Raw genomic sequence first — 19,636 nt, 5'->3', positions numbered from 1 at the left:
TGACAGCCCTAATGCATGCATAGACAAAACAGCAAAGTGAAATGTGAGCTTTGCACATACATAAAATACTGTACATGGTAAATGGACTTGGACTTATATAGTGCTTTTCTAGTCTTCCGACCACTCAAAGCGCTTTACACTACATGTCAGTATTCACCCATTCACACACACATTCATACACTGATGGCAGAGGCTACTAAGGTGCCAACTTTGCCCATCAGGATATAATCTAAATACTCATTCACACACCGATGGCTATGCCTCCGGGAGCAATTTTTTGGGGTTAAGTGTCTTGCTCAAGGACACATCGACATGTGACCCGGAGCAGCCGGGGATCGAACCACCGACCTTCCGATTGGTGGACAACCTGCTCTACCCTCTGAGCCACAGCCGCCCTACATGTCACACTCTTACACATAAACATTCACTGATCAATAATATCATACTGTATACCTCAGTGTGAGATAGATAGGGCCTGCGTGCTCATTCTGTGCATGTGTGTGTTTCTGTGTGTGCAGGTATGCGGCCGCTGCACTACGCAGCCTGGCAGGGGAAGGCGGAGCCTATGAAGATGCTGCTGAAATCTGGTTCATCTGTCAATGGCCAATCAGATGAAGGACAGATTCCTCTCCACCTGGCAGCGCAACACGGCCACTACGACGTGGTGAGTGACGGCAATTCTTCCAAAAACAGAGCTCACAGTTAATGACAGATCAGCTGACCATTAACTGATTCCCCTGTGTGCTGACCACACGTTATTCACGCGACAAAGCCATCTGTCATAACCAGTAAGTGATATGTCAATTTTAAACAGGGGGGATGGACCAAGTTCGGACCGACGGTGGAGGCTACTGATATTTCAGAGCAATGGTCAGGGCCATAGATTCCAACTTCATTCAGATAAAGGATCAATGAGTCAGGCAGACTAGACTTAACATGTTGAACTAAACAACTCCTCTGCCCCTGCACTCTCTGCTACTAGGGGATGGAGAGGGGGGGTGGCAGGTTAACAAGGGGGACAGCATCCCCCCTCAAATCACCTACCGATCATGATTCATAATTTAGCATCCTTCAGTTCTGAAATAGCAGAATGGGCTGCCACAGAGGCTGAAAGGGTTTGTTGTTATTAGTGATTGTTGGCACCTTTAAAGCGGCCATAATCAAATGATTATAATAAAGGCCTTTATTATAATCAAATGATTATAATAAAGGCCTTTACGACAGTTGCCACACATTTTCATTAAAAGGTTCTAATTGATTGGCACAGGCAGAGGACCAACTACCAGGATCCTATTGACCCAGAGCAGCGTCTGGCACTGTGCCTGAGGTAAATTGCTGTATATCCTAAACTACTGTAAGTTAATTTAGTTTCCTTTAAGCACAATGTGCTGAGTGAATTTGCCTCTGGTAAACAGTTCCGCAGTGTATATGTCTAGGGCTTTTATTGTGAAAAGTAAGAACGGAAGGAATGGATCTGGGTCGTGTCTTGAAGGTAACACGCAAATTGCAAAACTCTTGCGTGATGGTTAAGGTTAGGCATTGACCTTGGTTAAGGTTAGGATAGGTTCCACTCAGTTTTACAGAGCTTTTTAAACATCTTTCAGCTCATTGTTTTGGTTTTCTGGAGCATAATTTGACTGTTTTGCTTCACTCCCACTGCTCTAATAGCTGTTTTTAGCTAAAAAGCTCTAAAACCCCACTGTGCACTACCTGTCCAGCACCAAACAGCAGACAAGGTTAGCAACTAGCAAAAAAAACAACAACTGTATTTTCCTCAGGAGTTGGTGGAGACCAAAAACAGAGCTTAAAGAGATTGAATATTGTACATTTATTAGGTGGCCAAAGACACCACCACTCCAAATGAATGCTAATGTAGCTCTGTATATGCTCGATGTGTAAATGGGCAACTGTTTGCTAACATGTTCACCACATCAATTTAAAAGGTGCTGATATGTCAGTGTTGTGTTTACAGCTTGTTTCTGCTGCCCCCAAGTGACCAAATTGCTGTACAGTTATTACAGGTTTAACATTCAATTCAGCCTGATAATCACACTGAATTGCCTTTTTTTCCACTTAACTTCAACATTCCACCTTCACCATTTTACTGTTGCTAGGTAGCAGAGGTGTAGACCTGAGTCACATGACTTGGACTCGAGTCAGATTCGAGCTACAAATTTGATGACTTCAGACTTGACCTGACAAAATAAACAAAGATTTGCAACTCGACTTGGACTTTAACACGAATGACTTGGGACTTTACTTGGACTTGAGCCATAAGACTTGAAAATACCTTCCCCCAAGCGAAAAGCTTAAAAAGTATGTTATTTAAAAAGTGTGCCATGAAGAAATTCTACTTTTTTATGATTAAGTTCAGGTGCACTTGTTTTAACAACATTTTAATGTATTATTTAAAATGGCATTACATTTGGTGAAGAGCACAATATGAGTTGTTTAGAACTCAAAACTCAGAGTTTAGGATTTGGGACTTGACAGATTTGTGTCCCACCTCTGCTAGGTAGCTACGTCATGAAGCTAGGTAGCTGCCTCACTATGCAGGAGGATGACGTCTCCATACTTCACTCACTGTGCCTAAGAGCTGTGATCATTGCTATTTAGCGCTGTCAACGTTAACGCGATAATAACGCATTAACGCAAATTCATTTTAACGCCACTAATTTCTTTTACGCATTAACGCAACTTGAGATTTTTAGGTTGTAGTGGGCTCATTTTAAAGCTAGAGTGAAGATCCTGGTGTCATATGAAACTAGAAAAATTATGAAAACATTATGACTTGTTTAGAACTCAAAACAAAATTTAGGATTTGGGACTTGACTTGGGACTTGCAAAACAATGACTTGGTCCCACTTCTGCTAGGTAGCCTAGCTATGTAGGGGGATGACGTCTCCAGTCTTCAGTCAGCTGTGATCAGTGTTATTAAGTACACCTGAGCTTTACCTGCTGTGACAAGTCAACATATCTGCTAGGAAAAGGGCCTTTTTGAATCGCTGAACAAATGAGATGTGGGCACTGATTCATAGGTCTGGAATCAGGCTACCTTTACTTTAACATTTATCACTTATGTCTTGTTCTCATCCAGTGAGTGCAATGGTCACTTCCATATACATAGTGCCCATTTTCCGGTGTCAAAAACATAAAAAAAAAAAAAAGTAATGTATATTTAAGAAAGAAGAAAATGAAACACAGGAGCTAAAGAAAATTCCATCTTGGAGTCTTTTCCAGTTAAGAAAAACCACTGCAGTGCTGCTGCAGGCTTGCCAAAGCAACAACAATGAAATACAGCCGACTCACTACAGCAGCCAACATACCCTAGAGGAGAGCGACGCTCAGCATTCGGCCCAAAAACTGAACAACCATTCCCTCTATTTGTTTAAATAACCATGATTTATGCAGGGTAACAAACTGGGGCTGAAGCTTTAATCCACAGTTGCTCCCAGTGTGCAAGGGCAAATAAATACAAAAATGACATTACATATACATGACATTTCTTTAAGGATGGCGAGACTGTTTTTATCTGAAACGAGGGAATCTAATTTGGCGTGTTTTTCTAATTTGTTCCATTTTTAAGGTGCATTAGAAAGCACAATGAACTAATTCCTTTGGTGGGAATTTATCCTTCTAAGTCTTTTACCACTTTAACCAAGCTTTAAGGTCATTATACAGAGACAAGCCACCGTACCTACAGGGACGGATTCTCTTTATAGCAGCAGTGGGTAGAATTAGAGCAAATATGATAAAAAAAAAGCTGTAAAATGAGAAAGTTTGTGACCCGGCAGCCATGTTGAGATCTGCTGAAGAAATACCAAGCACCGCCCACCAGCCGGAGCACACTCTCATTTTACAGCTAAACAGTACACTACATTTTTATCAATCATCTTTATCAATCTAGATTGTTTTGGTGTGAGTTGCCAAGTGTTGGAAATATTGGCCGTAGAGATGTCTGCCTTCTAGATGACACTCTGCTTATGGTGCTCAAAGGGGCAAAAATACATTTGAAAAACTCAACAGCAACGTCTCTTTCAAGAAATCATGCACAATAATCCACACACCTGGTTGTGAGCAGCTTCATGGAGGAACTATTTTCTTTCTACTGAACTACACCCGTCAACCATATCACCCCGCAGATGGAAGCATGCCAGGGCGTGCCTGCCTCAATAACAGATTAATGTATTTATTAGGGCTGTCAATCAATTAAAATATTTAATCGCGATTAATCACATGATTGTCCACAGTTAATCATGATTAATTGTAAATTAATCACACTTTTTTTTATCTGTTCTAAATGTACCTTAAAGGGAGATTTGTCGAGTATTTAATACTCTTATCAACATGGGAGTGGACAAATATGCTGCTTTATGCAAATGTGTGTATATATTTATTATTTAATAAATCAGTTAATAAGACAAAACAATGACATTTCTTGCCAAAATGTGGCGTAAGTTTGGAGCGTTATTTACCCTCCTTCCTGAAAAGCTAGTATGACATGGTTGGTACCGATGGATTCATCAGGTTTTTCTAGTTTCATATGATATATCTTCAATATAGCTTTAAAACTGAGCCGCTACAACCTAAAAATCACAAGTTGCATTAATGCATTAAAGAAATTAGTGGCATAAAAAAACAATTTGTTTTAAGGCGTTATGGCGTTAACTTTGACAGCCTTAGTTTTTATTAATATCTGTTTGTTTTTTTCTCATGTGTCGGTGTGTGTTTTCTTGTGTCTCCTGTCTCCAGTCGGAGATGCTGCTGCAGCACCAGTCCAACCCGTGTATTGTGGACAACGCAGGGAAAACACCTCTGGACCTGGCCTGTGAGTTCGGCAGAGTTGGGGTAAGAGCCTACAATTTGAGTCATTGTTATCAAAACCAGCAGCACCTGAAGACAGTCTACAGGAATGATCAAATGTCTGGCTTGTGTGTGTGCTTGTAGGTGGTCCAGTTGTTGCTGTCCAGTAACATGTGTGCTGCTTTGCTGGAGCCCAAAAAAGGAGACACTACCGACCCCAACGGGACGTCTCCTCTCCACCTGGCCGCCAAGAACGGACACATAGACATCATCAGGTACACACACACACACACACACACACTTCCACAAACACATCCATCCCAGAGGTTCATCTCACACACACACACCATTTTTAATGAATCACTGGGTTTAAATGTCCTCCTGAGCTTGCTGAGAAAACCGATATATAACACAACAGGGGAACAGTGTGATCCAATGAAGTGAAGGAATAATGTGGTGCCATACAGTGAGAGATGATGCATCAGTTACATACTCTTAAATACATTTTGGAGACTTTACACACTGCAGACTTTGCATGGCACTCTGTCACGCTAAATATCAAGTCATTATAATCTCATCTCAACAGGGATGACACATACTACTTTTTGTTTACGCTTTTTGCAAAGGAGCATCATGCCAGAGTGACTTTTGTTGCCGTGGTGATGTCAGCATTCAGCACAACGCTTTGGCATGAAAGATCCCTGCAGAATGGTGTGCCGCGGCGAATAAACACACACCACAAAGTCTACTTTTCCTCTCATCACTCGCAACCACTTTTAAGTAACTCTGGGCCGTATATACATACAGTATGTGTGTGTGTGTGTGTGTGTGTGTGTGTGTGTGTGTGTGTGTGTGTGCGTGCGTGTGTGTGTGTGTGTGTGTGTGCGCGCGTGTGTGTGTGTGCGTGTGTGCGTGTGTGCGTGCGTGTGCGTGAGTGTGTGTGTGTGTGTGTGTCGGTGGAGGGCTTGCTTGCCTGGCAGACACAGACAGAGAGGCCAAGGAAAGGAGGGAGACACTGAAAGATGAGAGAAGACTGCAACTGAGGGAAGATAAGGGAGAGAGAGAGGGGTAGAGAAATAAAGCGAGAGGTTCAAAAGAGAGAGAGAGAGGAAGAGAGAGAATTAAGCCTGTCATAGTTGATAGAGCAGAGCGTGCCTCTCTGGAAGTGACACTGATAAATGATGCCCATTAGGCATGGCCAGCAGTCTGTGGAAGACACACACACATACAAACACACACACATACAAACACTGACTCTAGTTCAGTAGAAGTTAGAAGAAAATGAAATGTGTGTTTGGCAGCTTTTTTGACAGTTGACTCGTGTCATCGGATCTTTCAACGTCCTTTTCTCTGACCCTGTCATTTAAAGGAAGTAATAAGGCTGGTGATATTCTTGACTTAATGACTGAAAAGACCAACAATTAATGATGGCATTGGTAGCCAAAGACTCATCCACAGTCATTTATTCCTCGAGTCTACAGCAATGCTAGAAGCTGAGAGGCTGTACTTAGTCTGTGTTTTGAGATAAATGCTAATATCAGCATGCTAACATGCTCTCAATAACAATGTAAACCTGCTGAGGTTTAGCAGGTGTAATGTTAACCATGGTAAACATCTTAGTTTTTAGCGTGTTAGCATGCCAACTTCAGGCCAAACTCTCAGGCTATTACGCTACATTTCCACTGCATGGTACAGCATGCAACTCCACGCGCTCTTTTTTGGTTTTCCGTTAGCAAAAGTTGTGGATAGTACCTGGTACATGGTGCTTTTTTTGGTACCACCTCATCCGAGGTTCCCAGCAAGTTGAGCCAATAGGGGGAGTTAAAACGCTGCAGACCACTGATTGGTCAGAGAGAATTGTCGCAAAAGCGCGACATGGGACATCCTGCAAAACCCACCATTTTTAAATAGCCAAGCTATCGTCAGTAGAGACCATGACTTTTTTATTCACTCGATCCAGATTTTAAAAATGGCAACCTGCAAAACTATGCCGTACACGCTACAGTACGTACATGGCAGTATGTACACTAGAGCAGCCATTCTCAACCAGTGTGCCGCGGCCCACCGGTGTGCCGCAGAGCGCCATCAAGTGGGCCGCGGAGGCAGTGGTACTAGATTATCTTTTTATTATTATTTAGCAAAGTGAACAGGTAAAACCTAAAGGAGGTAAGATGCCAGCTGCCGTAAAACCAAAGCCTATTGAAGGAGGCTGAGACACGGGCGGACACGGTCTTGTATTGGGTATAACACATGCGCAGTGTAACTGGAGCTGCGGTCGTGCGTTGCGATCGGCTCAATTTCGGCGAGTGCAGAGCAGATATTACTGCGCATGTGCGGTACCCCAAAGGCGCGTTGATTAAGTGTGACCCAACCTCCTTCAATAGGCCTTGTGTAAAAACACCAAACATCATCAGGTAGAGACAAACGTGTTTGCCACTGTTAGCTAGCTAACGTTCTCGGATGCAGTGAGACAAAATGGATCGGTTTTTAAAGCGAAAAAGTGATGTGGGAGACAACCCTGCGCCAGTAAAAGCTCCGAAGTGTGTTGTGAGGAAATATGACCCTGAATACATTCAATTAGGATTCGTGCTTAATCGCCTTTTTGAACTGAGAGAAGAAGTACACACATTTCTGGAAGAGCAGCACTCCCCTCTTGCTGAGCATTACACTGATGGTAACTTTTGTGCAAAACTGGCCTACTTATCAGATATATTTGACCAGCTCAATATATCAATGCAAGGCAGAAACAGCACAGTGTTTTTGGTTTCAGACAAAATTGAGGGCTTCAAGAAAAAACGTATTCTGTGGAACAGAAGAGTCAAGGAGGGACAATTTGACGTGTTTTCACTCCTAAGTGAAACTTTGGAAGCCACTCCTCATGTCAACATATCCAGTGTTATAACCCAGCATTTGACTCAGTTGTCGGTAAAGTTTGCAGGCTACTTCCCAGAAGATGCACGAGATGGAAACCTTTGGATTTTGGACCCTTTCTCTGTGGATCCTGCTTCAGAAGACATAGCTCTCTCCACTGTGTTGGAAAATGAACTGATGGAACTATTAGCAGACAGCAGCCTGAAGCTTCAGCTCACACAAGTAGACCTTGCTTCATTCTGGATACTGGCTGCCAGTCAATATCCCTCTCTGTCAAAACGGGCAATCAAATTTCTGTTGCCTTTCACCACCACCTATTTATGTGAGTCAGGGTTTTCCATTGTGACTGTCAGAAAATCAAAGGCAAGGAACAAACTGAAAGCAACTTTGAATGCTACTCTGCGTGTCAGCCTCTCACCCATCCCACCACGACTTGATCTCATTATTTCCCAGAGGCAAGCCCAAGTGTCTCACTGAGGGTAAGCAGAATATGTATTTTGGTCATTACAGCTGACAGTGGCATAACACATATCTACAGCCCAGTTTATTATTTGTTGTATAAACATGTTAGGTTTTTTACTCAGAAATGTTTTGACAATCACAAGTGGGCCTTCAGTTGCAAAAGGTTGAGAACCCCTGCACTAGAGTATGTACACTACGCCGTATACGCTACAGTACGTACACGGCAGTATGTACACTAGAGCAGGGGTTCTCAACCTTTTGCAACTGAAGGCACACTTGTGGTTGTCAAAACATTTCCGAGGCACACCTTCCGTGTTGACAGAGAGGGATATTGGTTCTCAACCAATGTTGAGAACCAGTGTGCCGCGGCACACTGGTTGAGAACCTCTGCACTAGAGTATGTACACTACGCCGTACACGTTACAGTACGTACACTAGAGTATGTACACTAGAGTATGTACACTACACCGTACATGCTACAGTACGTACACGGCAGTATGTACACTAGAGTATGTACACTAGAGTATGTACACTAGAGTATGGACACTACGCCATACAATTGACCAAGTGCAGACATTCCTCTATTTGGTTGCAGATGAAATGGTCCAGCGAGTGTTGTGATGTTGTCACAGAAGTTTATTTCTTATAAAGCAGGTTTAAGTACTACATAAATACTGTGAAAGTATTGAAATGCTCAATCCGTGGAGAAATCCACACAGCCTGTATTCACAAACTGTTTTTGAAACAAGGTGTCAAGATGTCTGTAATTTTGTGATGTCACAAATATACAATATACAGTATATAGTTTTAAATGTAAACATTGTAGATGTGTACCAGTTTATTTCCTGTTGCAGTGTTTGTGAATGACATCATCTTACAGGAAGTAAACGGGGACCCAAGCCACGAAATTCCGTAGCAATTCCGTTGAAATGTGCTAAAACGGAGTGTTTCAGACACAGGGTAAATACAGGTATATTCAGGCAGAGAGTATGAGGAAAATATGTTCATTAAATAGTTACGCCATAGCTATGGAGCCTATGTATGTGGCTGCCAAAGCTATGTTGTAGAGTAGGCTACATGGTAGCCGACCTGCAGCTCCTCAGAAACATACTGTAAATACATATGGTGGCTACAGTGACCACACGGGGAGTGCAAGAACTGCGATTGGAGTTTCTGATGTTGGAGAGGGTAAAGATAACATTAAGGCAGTTCAAAAAAGGCTCAGTTTTTATCTCCTTTCTAACACATTTAGCAAAGCAATCTCCACTGCAAACCTGGACCAACAGTCCTCACAGAGTGGATTATTTTAGGATTATTTCATGATGATGGCCAGAAAAGTCAATTTAATCAATTTTAACTTCAATCTATAACACAATAATTCTAATTTAATTAGTGGTCTCATTGAGATCAAGTGCAATAGAAGACATTTCTTTAATATGAATAACATTTTGAGTCAATCCTACATACACCATCTTGGTGCAGTAAATACTCACTAACTCACCAAATGTGAAAATAGTTCCCCAACAATTACACTATTTATACTAATATTGAATAATGTTTGCTAAAAGCTACAATGCCCTGCTGATAAAAATACTGAGGCTTTTCTTCAGAATGAAAGATTTCTGTTTTCAGAAACAAATTGGCCTGGGGCAGAGAAGTCAGGAATTATTAAGAGACAGACGAACACATTGTTGGTTTTGGTCATTTTGTGGGGCTTGTTTGTAATAAGAGAAATATACAGTAATGCCAGCCTTATCTTTTAAATCTGGTGCGGTATACCAAGAGTTCACTTTATTTCTCTCTCTTTCTCTTTTTTATATCTCCCACTTGACTCCTCTTCTCTCTACATCTGTGTGTTCTTTGACACCTCTCTTGACTTTCTCACCCTCTCACCTCTTCATACACTATTCCCTTTCTTCTGCCACTGCTGTCAGACTGTTGATCCAGGCAGGCATCGACATCAACAGACAGACCAAAGCGGGCACTGCCCTGCATGAAGCTGCCCTGTGTGGGAAGACCGAGGCAGTGAGACTCCTGCTGGAAGTAAGTGGAACTTTACCCTGGGCTCGAGTTCACATAAAGGACAATTACAATCTCATTTTGAACACTTTCAGGTCAAAACTTCTACTGAATCTAACTGCTGTCTCCACCACTATTGTCAAATATCACAGCTGTGACAGTAACACTTGGAAGGTGACTTTTCTATTTCCATGAAATTACATATAACAATTTTTTTTTTGTCAAAACAATACGGCTGCCTGTTTTCTGTGATGAAGAGGATTTCCATATCCAATTGCTATGAATTAGTACATTTTGACTTATTTATATGACTATGCCTGTAAGATGTAACCCAGTACATATGTCATTGAAGAACCCTGTTTGACTTAAAATATTTAAAATATTTCATTAGCCCCCTGAGACCTGACCGACTTCACTGTCTTTCAGAGGCTGTAGCAGGTTCAGTTTTAGATATAGTGAAGGCAATTTTGTTTTAACGCCAATAATTTCTTGAAAGCATTAACGCAATTTGCGATTTTTAGGTAGTAGTGGGGTCAGTTTTAAAGCTAGATTAAAGATATATCATATGAAACTACAAAACCTGATGAATCCACGGTACCAACCATGTTGTATTAGCTCGTCAGGAAGGATCCAAAGTTAGGCTTAATTTTGGTGAGGGGAACTGTCATGTCCATTTTCACAGGGATCCCTTGACCTCCAGATCAGTGAATGTAAATGGGTTCTATGGGTACCCACGAGTCTCCCCTTTACAGACATGCCCACTTTATGATAATCACATGCAGTTTGGGGCAAAAAACATACATTTTTATGCATGCAGTACAGATTTGTTATTTTCACCTTATTCTAAAATGATGTGTTTGAATATTTCTGAATACTGGGGTCCCTAAACAGTGTTGAATTCCATAAATTGGGTCTCACTGTAAAGTTGAGACTCCGGTCGATCCAAGGAGCCCAACTGTATTCATGTGTGATGATGTTTGTCCCCATAGGAGACATTTCATTGACCTCCCTGTATAAAATGACCTGTGGTGACCTCTAGGATAATCACAGCCTCATGAGACTTTACAGCCACAAACTAGAGACCTAGAGCATTCAGAGGATGGATGGATCAAACTAGAGACCTAGAGCATTCAGAGGATGGATGGATCAGACTAGAGACCTAGAGCATTCAGAGGATGGGTGGATCAAACTAGAGACCTAGAGCATTCAGAGGATGAATGGATCAAACTAGAGACCTAGAGCATTCAGGGGATGGATGGATCAAACTAGAGACCTAGAGCATTCAGAGGATGAATGGATCAAACTAGAGACCTAGAGCATTCAGAGGATGGATGGATCAAACTAGAGACCTAGAGCATTCAGAGGATGGATGGATCAGACTAGAGACCTAGAGCATTCAGAGGATGGATGGATCAAACTAGAGACCTAGAGCATTCAGAGGATGGATGGATCAGACTAGAGACCTAGAGCATTCAGAGGATGGATGGATCAAACTAGAGACCTGGAGCATTCAGAGGATGGGTGGCTTTCCTAGCTAGATTGACTATAAGGGGGTTTCTGAGCAGTTTACAGAAGAGAAGTGTTCGCCATCCGATCGTCGAAAAATGTAATTCTTGCAGAAATTTCCAAATGTCAAAAGTTTTTGATCCCAAATCACAGCATAGCTTTTTCTATGGTGTTCCTCGAGGTCTTGGTGTCTTAATTTTGTATTTTGGAGGGGATTATTGGTCATTTTGATCAATTCTCCAGTGGTAAAAAATGGTTAAATTTAGCACCAAATCTGTGTAAAAAATATCACACCCTATGATATTGATATTGACAGGTATCAACCCCAAAAATTGCTACAACTTATGAAACATAATAGATCATGGGGGTGGTCATCATATACAGTGCTTCCATCATATTGTTCTAAGCCCTTATACACTTTCACAATTTATTTTTATTAATTAATTAATTAATTAATTAATTAATTAATTAGTATTTATTTCTGATTAATAACTAGAACAACTTGACACACAGTGCTAAACTGCATCTCAAATTAATCGTCAGGTTCCAGCTTTCAGATGATGTACACCACTTCTATGTGACATCTACTGTTGACCTGCTATCTCCCCCTAAAGACCCCCTGGACCCCCCTAAAAAGGACAAAGATGGGTCTATTATGGGTTTCAGAGGGTTAGCAAAGATTTATAACACTTTATGGATTTCATTGTAATGCATCTCAACTTGTAAACATGAACTTCTATGTAAATTCTACATTTCTATAATTTTGTGCATTACTGCTTGAAACTTTGATGAATTATGCAATCTTTGTGGGAATATGGGAGGTATTGTTTGTTGTTCAAACTTTTTCTTACATTCTTACTGTCTTTTTATAAACGTGTATATGTGAAAATAATTAAAATATATAGAAATATAAACAATGCTACAAAAATTTAATGAATGTTTGACTTCCTTCAGAGAAAGATTTGACAATGCTGCTACTCTTTTGACCCCTCCTATTGTGTTACCAATCATTATTATGAAGATATTCCTAGATAGTGTTCCTTGAGAAGTGTTAAATGCATTGTGGGTTTGAGGTCTATTGCCCATTTATGAGGATAAATCCCTACAGAAACTCCCTACACCCCTATGTGATCAACTTGAGGCTATTATTGCTAAACTGCAATGTAAGAGAGAGATGATGTAAATTACCCATTTGTGCTGGTGACCTGAAAATGCCATGGGGTTAATGAAAACAAGAGAGGCACTATGTGTTAATGACCGTGTGAGTCCCAGCATGAGAAACTAACTTTGGTTATGCGTCTTTGACCTGAAGCGTCTTCAGTCTGAAGTCCTCTTTGTTCAGCCTTTGACTGTCTTCAGTTGAGAATAAAGAGGTGGTTGTGGTTAGTTACAGCTGCAGGGAATGAGCAAGCATTGCTTATTATCTGTTGATGTCATGATGGTAAATTATTACACCCCTGAGGTTATTAATTAATATGAAGAAACAGTTTTATTAAGTTACTGGATACTGTGTATTTAGATTTTTTACAAACTTAACAATAATAGAATAGAAAATGAATCCCTTTAATCTGTTTTCAGTTTCTTATTACTCACTTTATATCCGCATGAAACAAACAAACAAGAAAATGAAACTAAAAAGTCAACACATTGTACCAAATCCATCTTCTTTTCTCTTCTACAGAGTGGCATCAATGCCACAGTGAGAAACACCTACAGCCAAACTGCTCTCGACATCGTTTACCAGTTCACTGCAACACAAGCCAGCCGAGAGATCAAACAACTGCTGAGGGGTAGGACGGATGGATGGATGGATGGATGGATGGAAGGAAGGACGGACGGACGGACGGACAGACGGATGGATGGATTGATGGAAGGACGGACGGACGGATGGACGGACGGACGGATGGACGGATGGATGGATGGATTGATTGATGGATAGGTGGATGGATGAAGGGATGGATGAAGGGATGGATGGGTGGATGGATGGGTGGATGGATGGACGGATGGATAGACGGATGGATGGACAGATGTATGGATGGATGGATGGAAGGACAGATGGACGGACGGACGGACGGACGGATGGATGGACGGATGGATGGATTGATGGATAGATGGATTGATTGATGGATAGGTGGATGGATGGAGGGATGGATGGATGGATGGGTGGATGGATGGACGGATGGATGGACGGATGGATGGATGGATGGACGGACGGACGGACGGACGGACGGATGGATGGATGGATGGATGGATTGATGGATGGATGGATGGATGGATAGATGGATGGATAGGTGGATGGATGGATGGATAGGTGGATGAATGAATGGATGGATGGATGGATGGATGAGTGGATGGATGGATGGATGGATTGATGGATGGATAGGTGGATGGATGGATGGATGGATGGATGGATGGATGGATGGATGATAAATGGATGAACGGATGGACTTAATGGATGGATAGGTGGATGAATGAATGGATGGATGGATGGATTGATGGATGGAAAGGTGGATGGATAGATGGATGGATGGATGGATGGATGGACAGATGGATAGATAGTTGGATGGATAGATGGATGGATGGATGGATAGGTGGATGGATGGATGGATAGGTGGATGGATGGATGGATGGATGAGTGGACTGATGGATGGAAGGAAGGATAGACGGATGGATAGGTGGATGGATGGAAGGATGTATAGGTGGATGGATGGATGGATTGATGGATGGATAGGTGGATGGATGGATCAATGGATGGGTGGATGAAAGGAAGGGGGAGGGATTTCCCAAAATGTCAAACATACCTCCTAAAGGAACAGTGTGTAACATTTCGGGGATCTATTATCAAAAATATAATATTTTACTCCGATCAAATGTTCAAACTAGGCAGTGCTGATCAAATGTGAATCAATATTCTGTCACTATAATGCCTATTTCTTGCCTCAGAAACATCTTGTAGTGTACTGTTTAGCTGTAGAATGAGAAAGTTTGTGACCTGGCTGCCATGTTGAAAACAGTTGAGCCAAAACCAAGCTCCGCCCACCGACTGGAGCAAACTTTCTCATTGCAGTATTACAGTAACAGAATGTTGATTCATATTTGGTCAGCGCTACCTAGTTTGACAGTTAGATTGGAGTTTGCGAGTTTCGCGAACAGTGATTGACAACTATGAGGGGCCGTATAAGACAGAATTCATTGTGGCACTCGCACATTTCTCCTTTCACATACATATATTCTGCTTTCACATACGTACATATATTCTCATTTCACACACATATACATTCTCCTTTCACATACATATATTCCTCTTTCACATACATATATTCTCCTTTCACATACATATATTCTCCTTTCACATAAATATATTCTCCTTTCACATACATATATTCTCCTTTCACATACATATATTCTCCTTTCACATACATACATTCTCCTTTCACATACATATATTCTCCTTTCACATAAATATATTCTCCTTTCAGATACATATATTCTCCTTTCACATACATATATTCTCCTTTCACATAAATATATTCTCCTTTCACATAAATATATTCTCCTTTCACATACATATATTCTCCTTTCACATACATATATTCTCCTTTCACATACATACATTCTCCTTTCACATAAATATATTCTCCTTTCACATACATATATTCCTCTTTCACATACATACATTCTCCTTTCACATACATATATTCCTCTTTCATCGACCTTCGGCCTAGGGTGCTCTGGTACCACGTACACTTATGAACATAAGGATGCTCATAAGTGTACGTGGTACCAGAGCACCCTAGGCCGAAGGTCGATGATCGATTTTGTAATCGTATCATCTGATCTGAGGCCGCATGTTTTGGACACTCGGGTGAAGAGAGGGGCGGAGCTGTCAACTGATCACCATCTGGTGGTGAGTTGGGTCAGAGGGTGGGGGAAGACTCTGGACAGACCTGGTAAGCCCAAACGCGTAGTGAGGGTGAACTGGGAACGTCTGGAGGAGGCCCCTGTCCAAGAGATCTTCAACTCACACCTCCGGCGGAGCTTTTCTGGCATCCCTGTGGAGGTTGGGGGCATTGAACCCGAGTGGACGATGTTCAAAGCTTCCATTGCTGAAGCTGCGGCGGTGAGCTGTGGTTTTAAGGTCTTAGGTGCCTCAAGGGGCGGCAACCCTCGAACACCGTGGTGGACACCGGTGGTCAGGGAAGCCGTCCGACTGAAGAAGGAGGCCTTCCGGGATATGTTATCTCGGAGGTCTCCGGAGGCAGTTGCAGGGTACCGACGGGCCCGAAGAGCAGCAGCCACTGCCGTGACGGAGGCAAAGCAGTGGGTGTGGGAGGAGTTCGGAGCAGCCATGGAGAAGGACTTTCGGTCGGCACCAAAGTGCTTCTGGAAAACCATCCGGCACCTTAGGAGGGGGAAACGGGGAACCATCCAAGCTGTGTACAGTAAGGATGGGACACTGTTGACCTCAACTGAGGAGGTAATCGGGCGGTGGAAGGAGCACTTTGAGGAACTTCTGAATCCGACCAATACGCCCTCTATGGTAGAGGCAGAGCTGGAAGCTGATGGGGGACCATCATCAATTACCCTGGTGGAAGTCACTGAGGTAGTCAAACAACTCCACAGTGGCAAAGCCCCGGGAGTTGATGAGATCCGCCCAGAAATGCTGAAGGCTCTGGGTGGGGAGGGGCTGTCTTGGATGACACGTCTCTTCAACACCGCGTGGAAGTCGGTGACAGTGCCTAAGGAGTGGCAGACCGGGGTGGTGGTTCCCCTTTTCAAAAAGGGGGACCAGAGAGTGTGTGCCAATTACAGGGGTATCACACTGCTCAGTCTCCCTGGTAAAGTCTACTCCAAGGTGCTGGAAAGGAGGGTTCGGCCGATAGTCGAACCTCAGATTGAAGAGGAACAATGCGGATTCCGTCCTGGTCGTGGAACAACGGACCAGCTCTTCACTCTCGCAAGGATCCTGGAGGGGGCCTGGGAGTATGCCCATCCAGTCTACATGTGTTTTGTGGACTTGGAGAAGGCATATGACCGGGTCCCCCGTGAGATACTGTGGGGGGTGCTGCGGGAGTATGGGGTGAGGGGGGCACTTCTCAGGGCCATCCAATCCCTGTACGCCCAAAGCGAGAGCTGTGTTCGGATCCTCGGCAGTAAGTCGGACTCGTTTCCGGTGGGGGTTGGCCTCCGCCAGGGCTGCGCTTTGTCACCAATCCTGTTCGTGATATTCATGGACAGGATATCGAGGCGTAGTCGGGTGGAGGAGGGTTTGCAGATCGGTGTGCTGAGGATCTCATCGCTGCTTTTTGCAGATGATGTGGTCCTGTTGGCATCATCGGTCTGCGACCTCCAGCACTCACTGGATCGGTTCGCAGCCGAGTGTGACGCAGTCGGGATGAGAATCAGCACCTCTAAATCTGAGGCCATGGTTCTCAGCAGGAAACCGGTGGATTGCCTACTCCGGGTAGGGAATGAGTCCTTACCCCAAGTGAAGGAGTTTAAGTATCTCGGGGTCTTGTTCGCGAGTGAGGGGACGATGGAACGTGAGATTGGTCGGAGAATCGGAGCAGCAGGGGCGGTATTGCATTCACTTTACCGCACCGTTGTGACGAAAAGAGAGCTGAGCCGGAAGGCAAAGCTCTCGATCTACCGTTCAATCTTCGTTCCTACTCTCACCTATGGTCATGAGGGTTGGGTCATGACCGAAAGAACGAGGTCGCGGGTGCAAGCGGCCGAAATGGGTTTCCTCAGGAGGGTGGCTGGCGTCTCCCTTAGAGATAGGGTAAGAAGCTCAGTCATCCGTGAGGGACTCGGAGTAGAGTCCTTGCTCCTTTGCGTCGAAAGGAGCCAGTTGAGGTGGTTCGGGCATCTAGCACGGATGCCTCCTGGGCGCCTCCCTTGGGAGGTGTTCCAGGCACGACCAGCTGGGAGGAGACCACGGGGAAGACCCAGCACTAGGTGGAGAGATTATATCTCTACTCTGGCCTGGGAACGCCTCGGGATCCCCCAGTCAGAGCTGGTTAATGTGGCCCGGGAAAGGGAAGTTTGGGGTCCCCTGCTGGAGCTGTTGCCCCCGCGACCCGATCCCGGATAAGCGGTTGAAGATGGATGGATGGATATTCCTCTTTCACATACATACATTCTCCTTTCACATACATATATTCTCCTTTCACATACATACATTCTCCTTTCACATACATATATTCTCCTTTCACATAAATATATTCTCCTTTCACATACATATATTCTCCTTTCACATACATATATTCTCCTTTCACATACATATATTTTCACTCACACACACATACATTCTCCTTTCACATACATATATTCCTCTTTCACATACATACATTCTCCTTTCACATACATATATTCTCCTTTCACATACATACATTCTCCTTTCACATACATATATTCTCCTTTCACATAAATATATTCTCCTTTCACATAAATATATTCTCCTTTCACATACATATATTTTCACTCTCACACACATACATTCTCCTTTCACATACATATATTCTCCTTTCACATAAATATATTCTCCTTTCACATACATATATTCTCCTTTCACATACATATATTCTCCTTTCACATACATATATTTTCACTCACACACACATACATTCTCCTTTCACATACATATATTCCTCTTTCACATACATACATTCTCCTTTCACATACATACATTCTCCTTTCATATACATATATTCTCCTTTCACATAAATATATTCTCCTTTCACATACATACATTCTCCTTTAACATACATATATTCATACATATATTCTCCTTTCACATAAATATATTCTCCTTTCACATACATATATTCTCTTTTCACATACATATATTTTCACTCTCACACACATACATTCTCCTTTCACATACATATATTCTCCTTTCACATACATATATTCTCCTTTCACATACATATATACTTTACTTTTCAACACATACATATTCAGTTCAATTCAATTCAATTTATTTTTATATAGTGTCAAATCATAACAGAAGTTATCTTGAGATGCTATTTATATAGAGCAGGTCTAGACTCTATAGTTGAGAGACCCAACAAGAGATCCCACCAAGAGCATTGCAAAGCGCTGTGGCCAGGAAAAACTCCCTGTTTAGCGGGAAGAAACCTGGAGCACAACCGGGCTCGGGGTGGGCGGCCATCTGCTGAGACCGGTTGGGTTGAGAGAGAGAGAGAGAGTGCATGTGTGTGTGAGTGCCAGAATGAATTGTGTCTTGAACGGCCCCTCATAGACAGCTGCTTTAGAGACTCCTCGGCTCTGATGGTTGTTTTCCATCGGACGCGGTGGAATCTTGCAAATACCATAGTGTCCTACAGGAATGAGTGTTAAAACCCGTAAATGAGATCTTTCGGTTCCCTCGTCTGGAAGTTTGGAAGTCTAGGTTTATGAAATGGCTTTTTAGTTAGATGCCTGAAATCAGGTCTGTGGTTAATACAAGCTGAAGACATTTTAACGTTTTGTTCTACGATATAAAATACGTCAGTAAATATCACACTCGTGAATTTTTAAGCCTTTACATGTCTTATGCTTGCTAACAAGTGTCTAAATGAGACTACTAAACGTCATCATGCCGACTCGTCCTCCTTTACAGCCTCGTTGTGTTTACCCACGCTCATGTGACCGTGGTGGAGTTTGTTTATAGCCTAACGTTAGCTTTTTACTTCTGGTGATTGCATTCACACTTCAAAAATCATAAAGTGGTATTCATTTGTGGAGATTATGGAACATAACATGTAAGTATCAAATGTTTGTTTGCCACAGAGCTTATTTTCTGCAATAATCCAAAACCCAATGGAAAAATCCCATTGGCTCTTTGTCGAGGAAACCCAAGGAGATGCTAACTTCCTGGTTGGCCTACAAAAATTAGTCCTACCTGCAGCCCTCTTTTAGAAGCACTAAAAGGAGGTAGAGGAACAGAATATAGTGACCGTTAAGCCGTAAG

General features: G+C 42.7%; 1 protein-coding gene across 9 annotated transcripts in view; it reads left to right on the top strand.

Moving 5' to 3' along the window:
• Positions 1-19,636, top strand: part of caskin1 (CASK interacting protein 1) — a 197,477-nt gene that overhangs the window by 127,005 nt on the left and 50,836 nt on the right. For all 9 annotated transcript variants that reach the window (XM_037792134.1, XM_037792139.1, XM_037792133.1 and 6 more), the window contains exons 4-8: positions 519-664; positions 4,753-4,848; positions 4,948-5,078; positions 10,071-10,179; positions 13,343-13,451. In XM_037792134.1, coding sequence (XP_037648062.1) covers positions 519-664; positions 4,753-4,848; positions 4,948-5,078; positions 10,071-10,179; positions 13,343-13,451 — 591 coding nt within the window. The remainder of the gene's footprint in view (positions 1-518; positions 665-4,752; positions 4,849-4,947; positions 5,079-10,070; positions 10,180-13,342; positions 13,452-19,636) is intronic.

The sequence above is a fragment of the Sebastes umbrosus genome, chromosome 14 (assembly GCF_015220745.1).
Source record: "Sebastes umbrosus isolate fSebUmb1 chromosome 14, fSebUmb1.pri, whole genome shotgun sequence".
NCBI lineage: Eukaryota > Metazoa > Chordata > Actinopteri > Perciformes > Sebastidae > Sebastes > Sebastes umbrosus.
The sequence above is the reverse complement of the archived record's forward strand: the minus strand, read 5'-3'. Positions and strand labels throughout refer to the sequence as shown.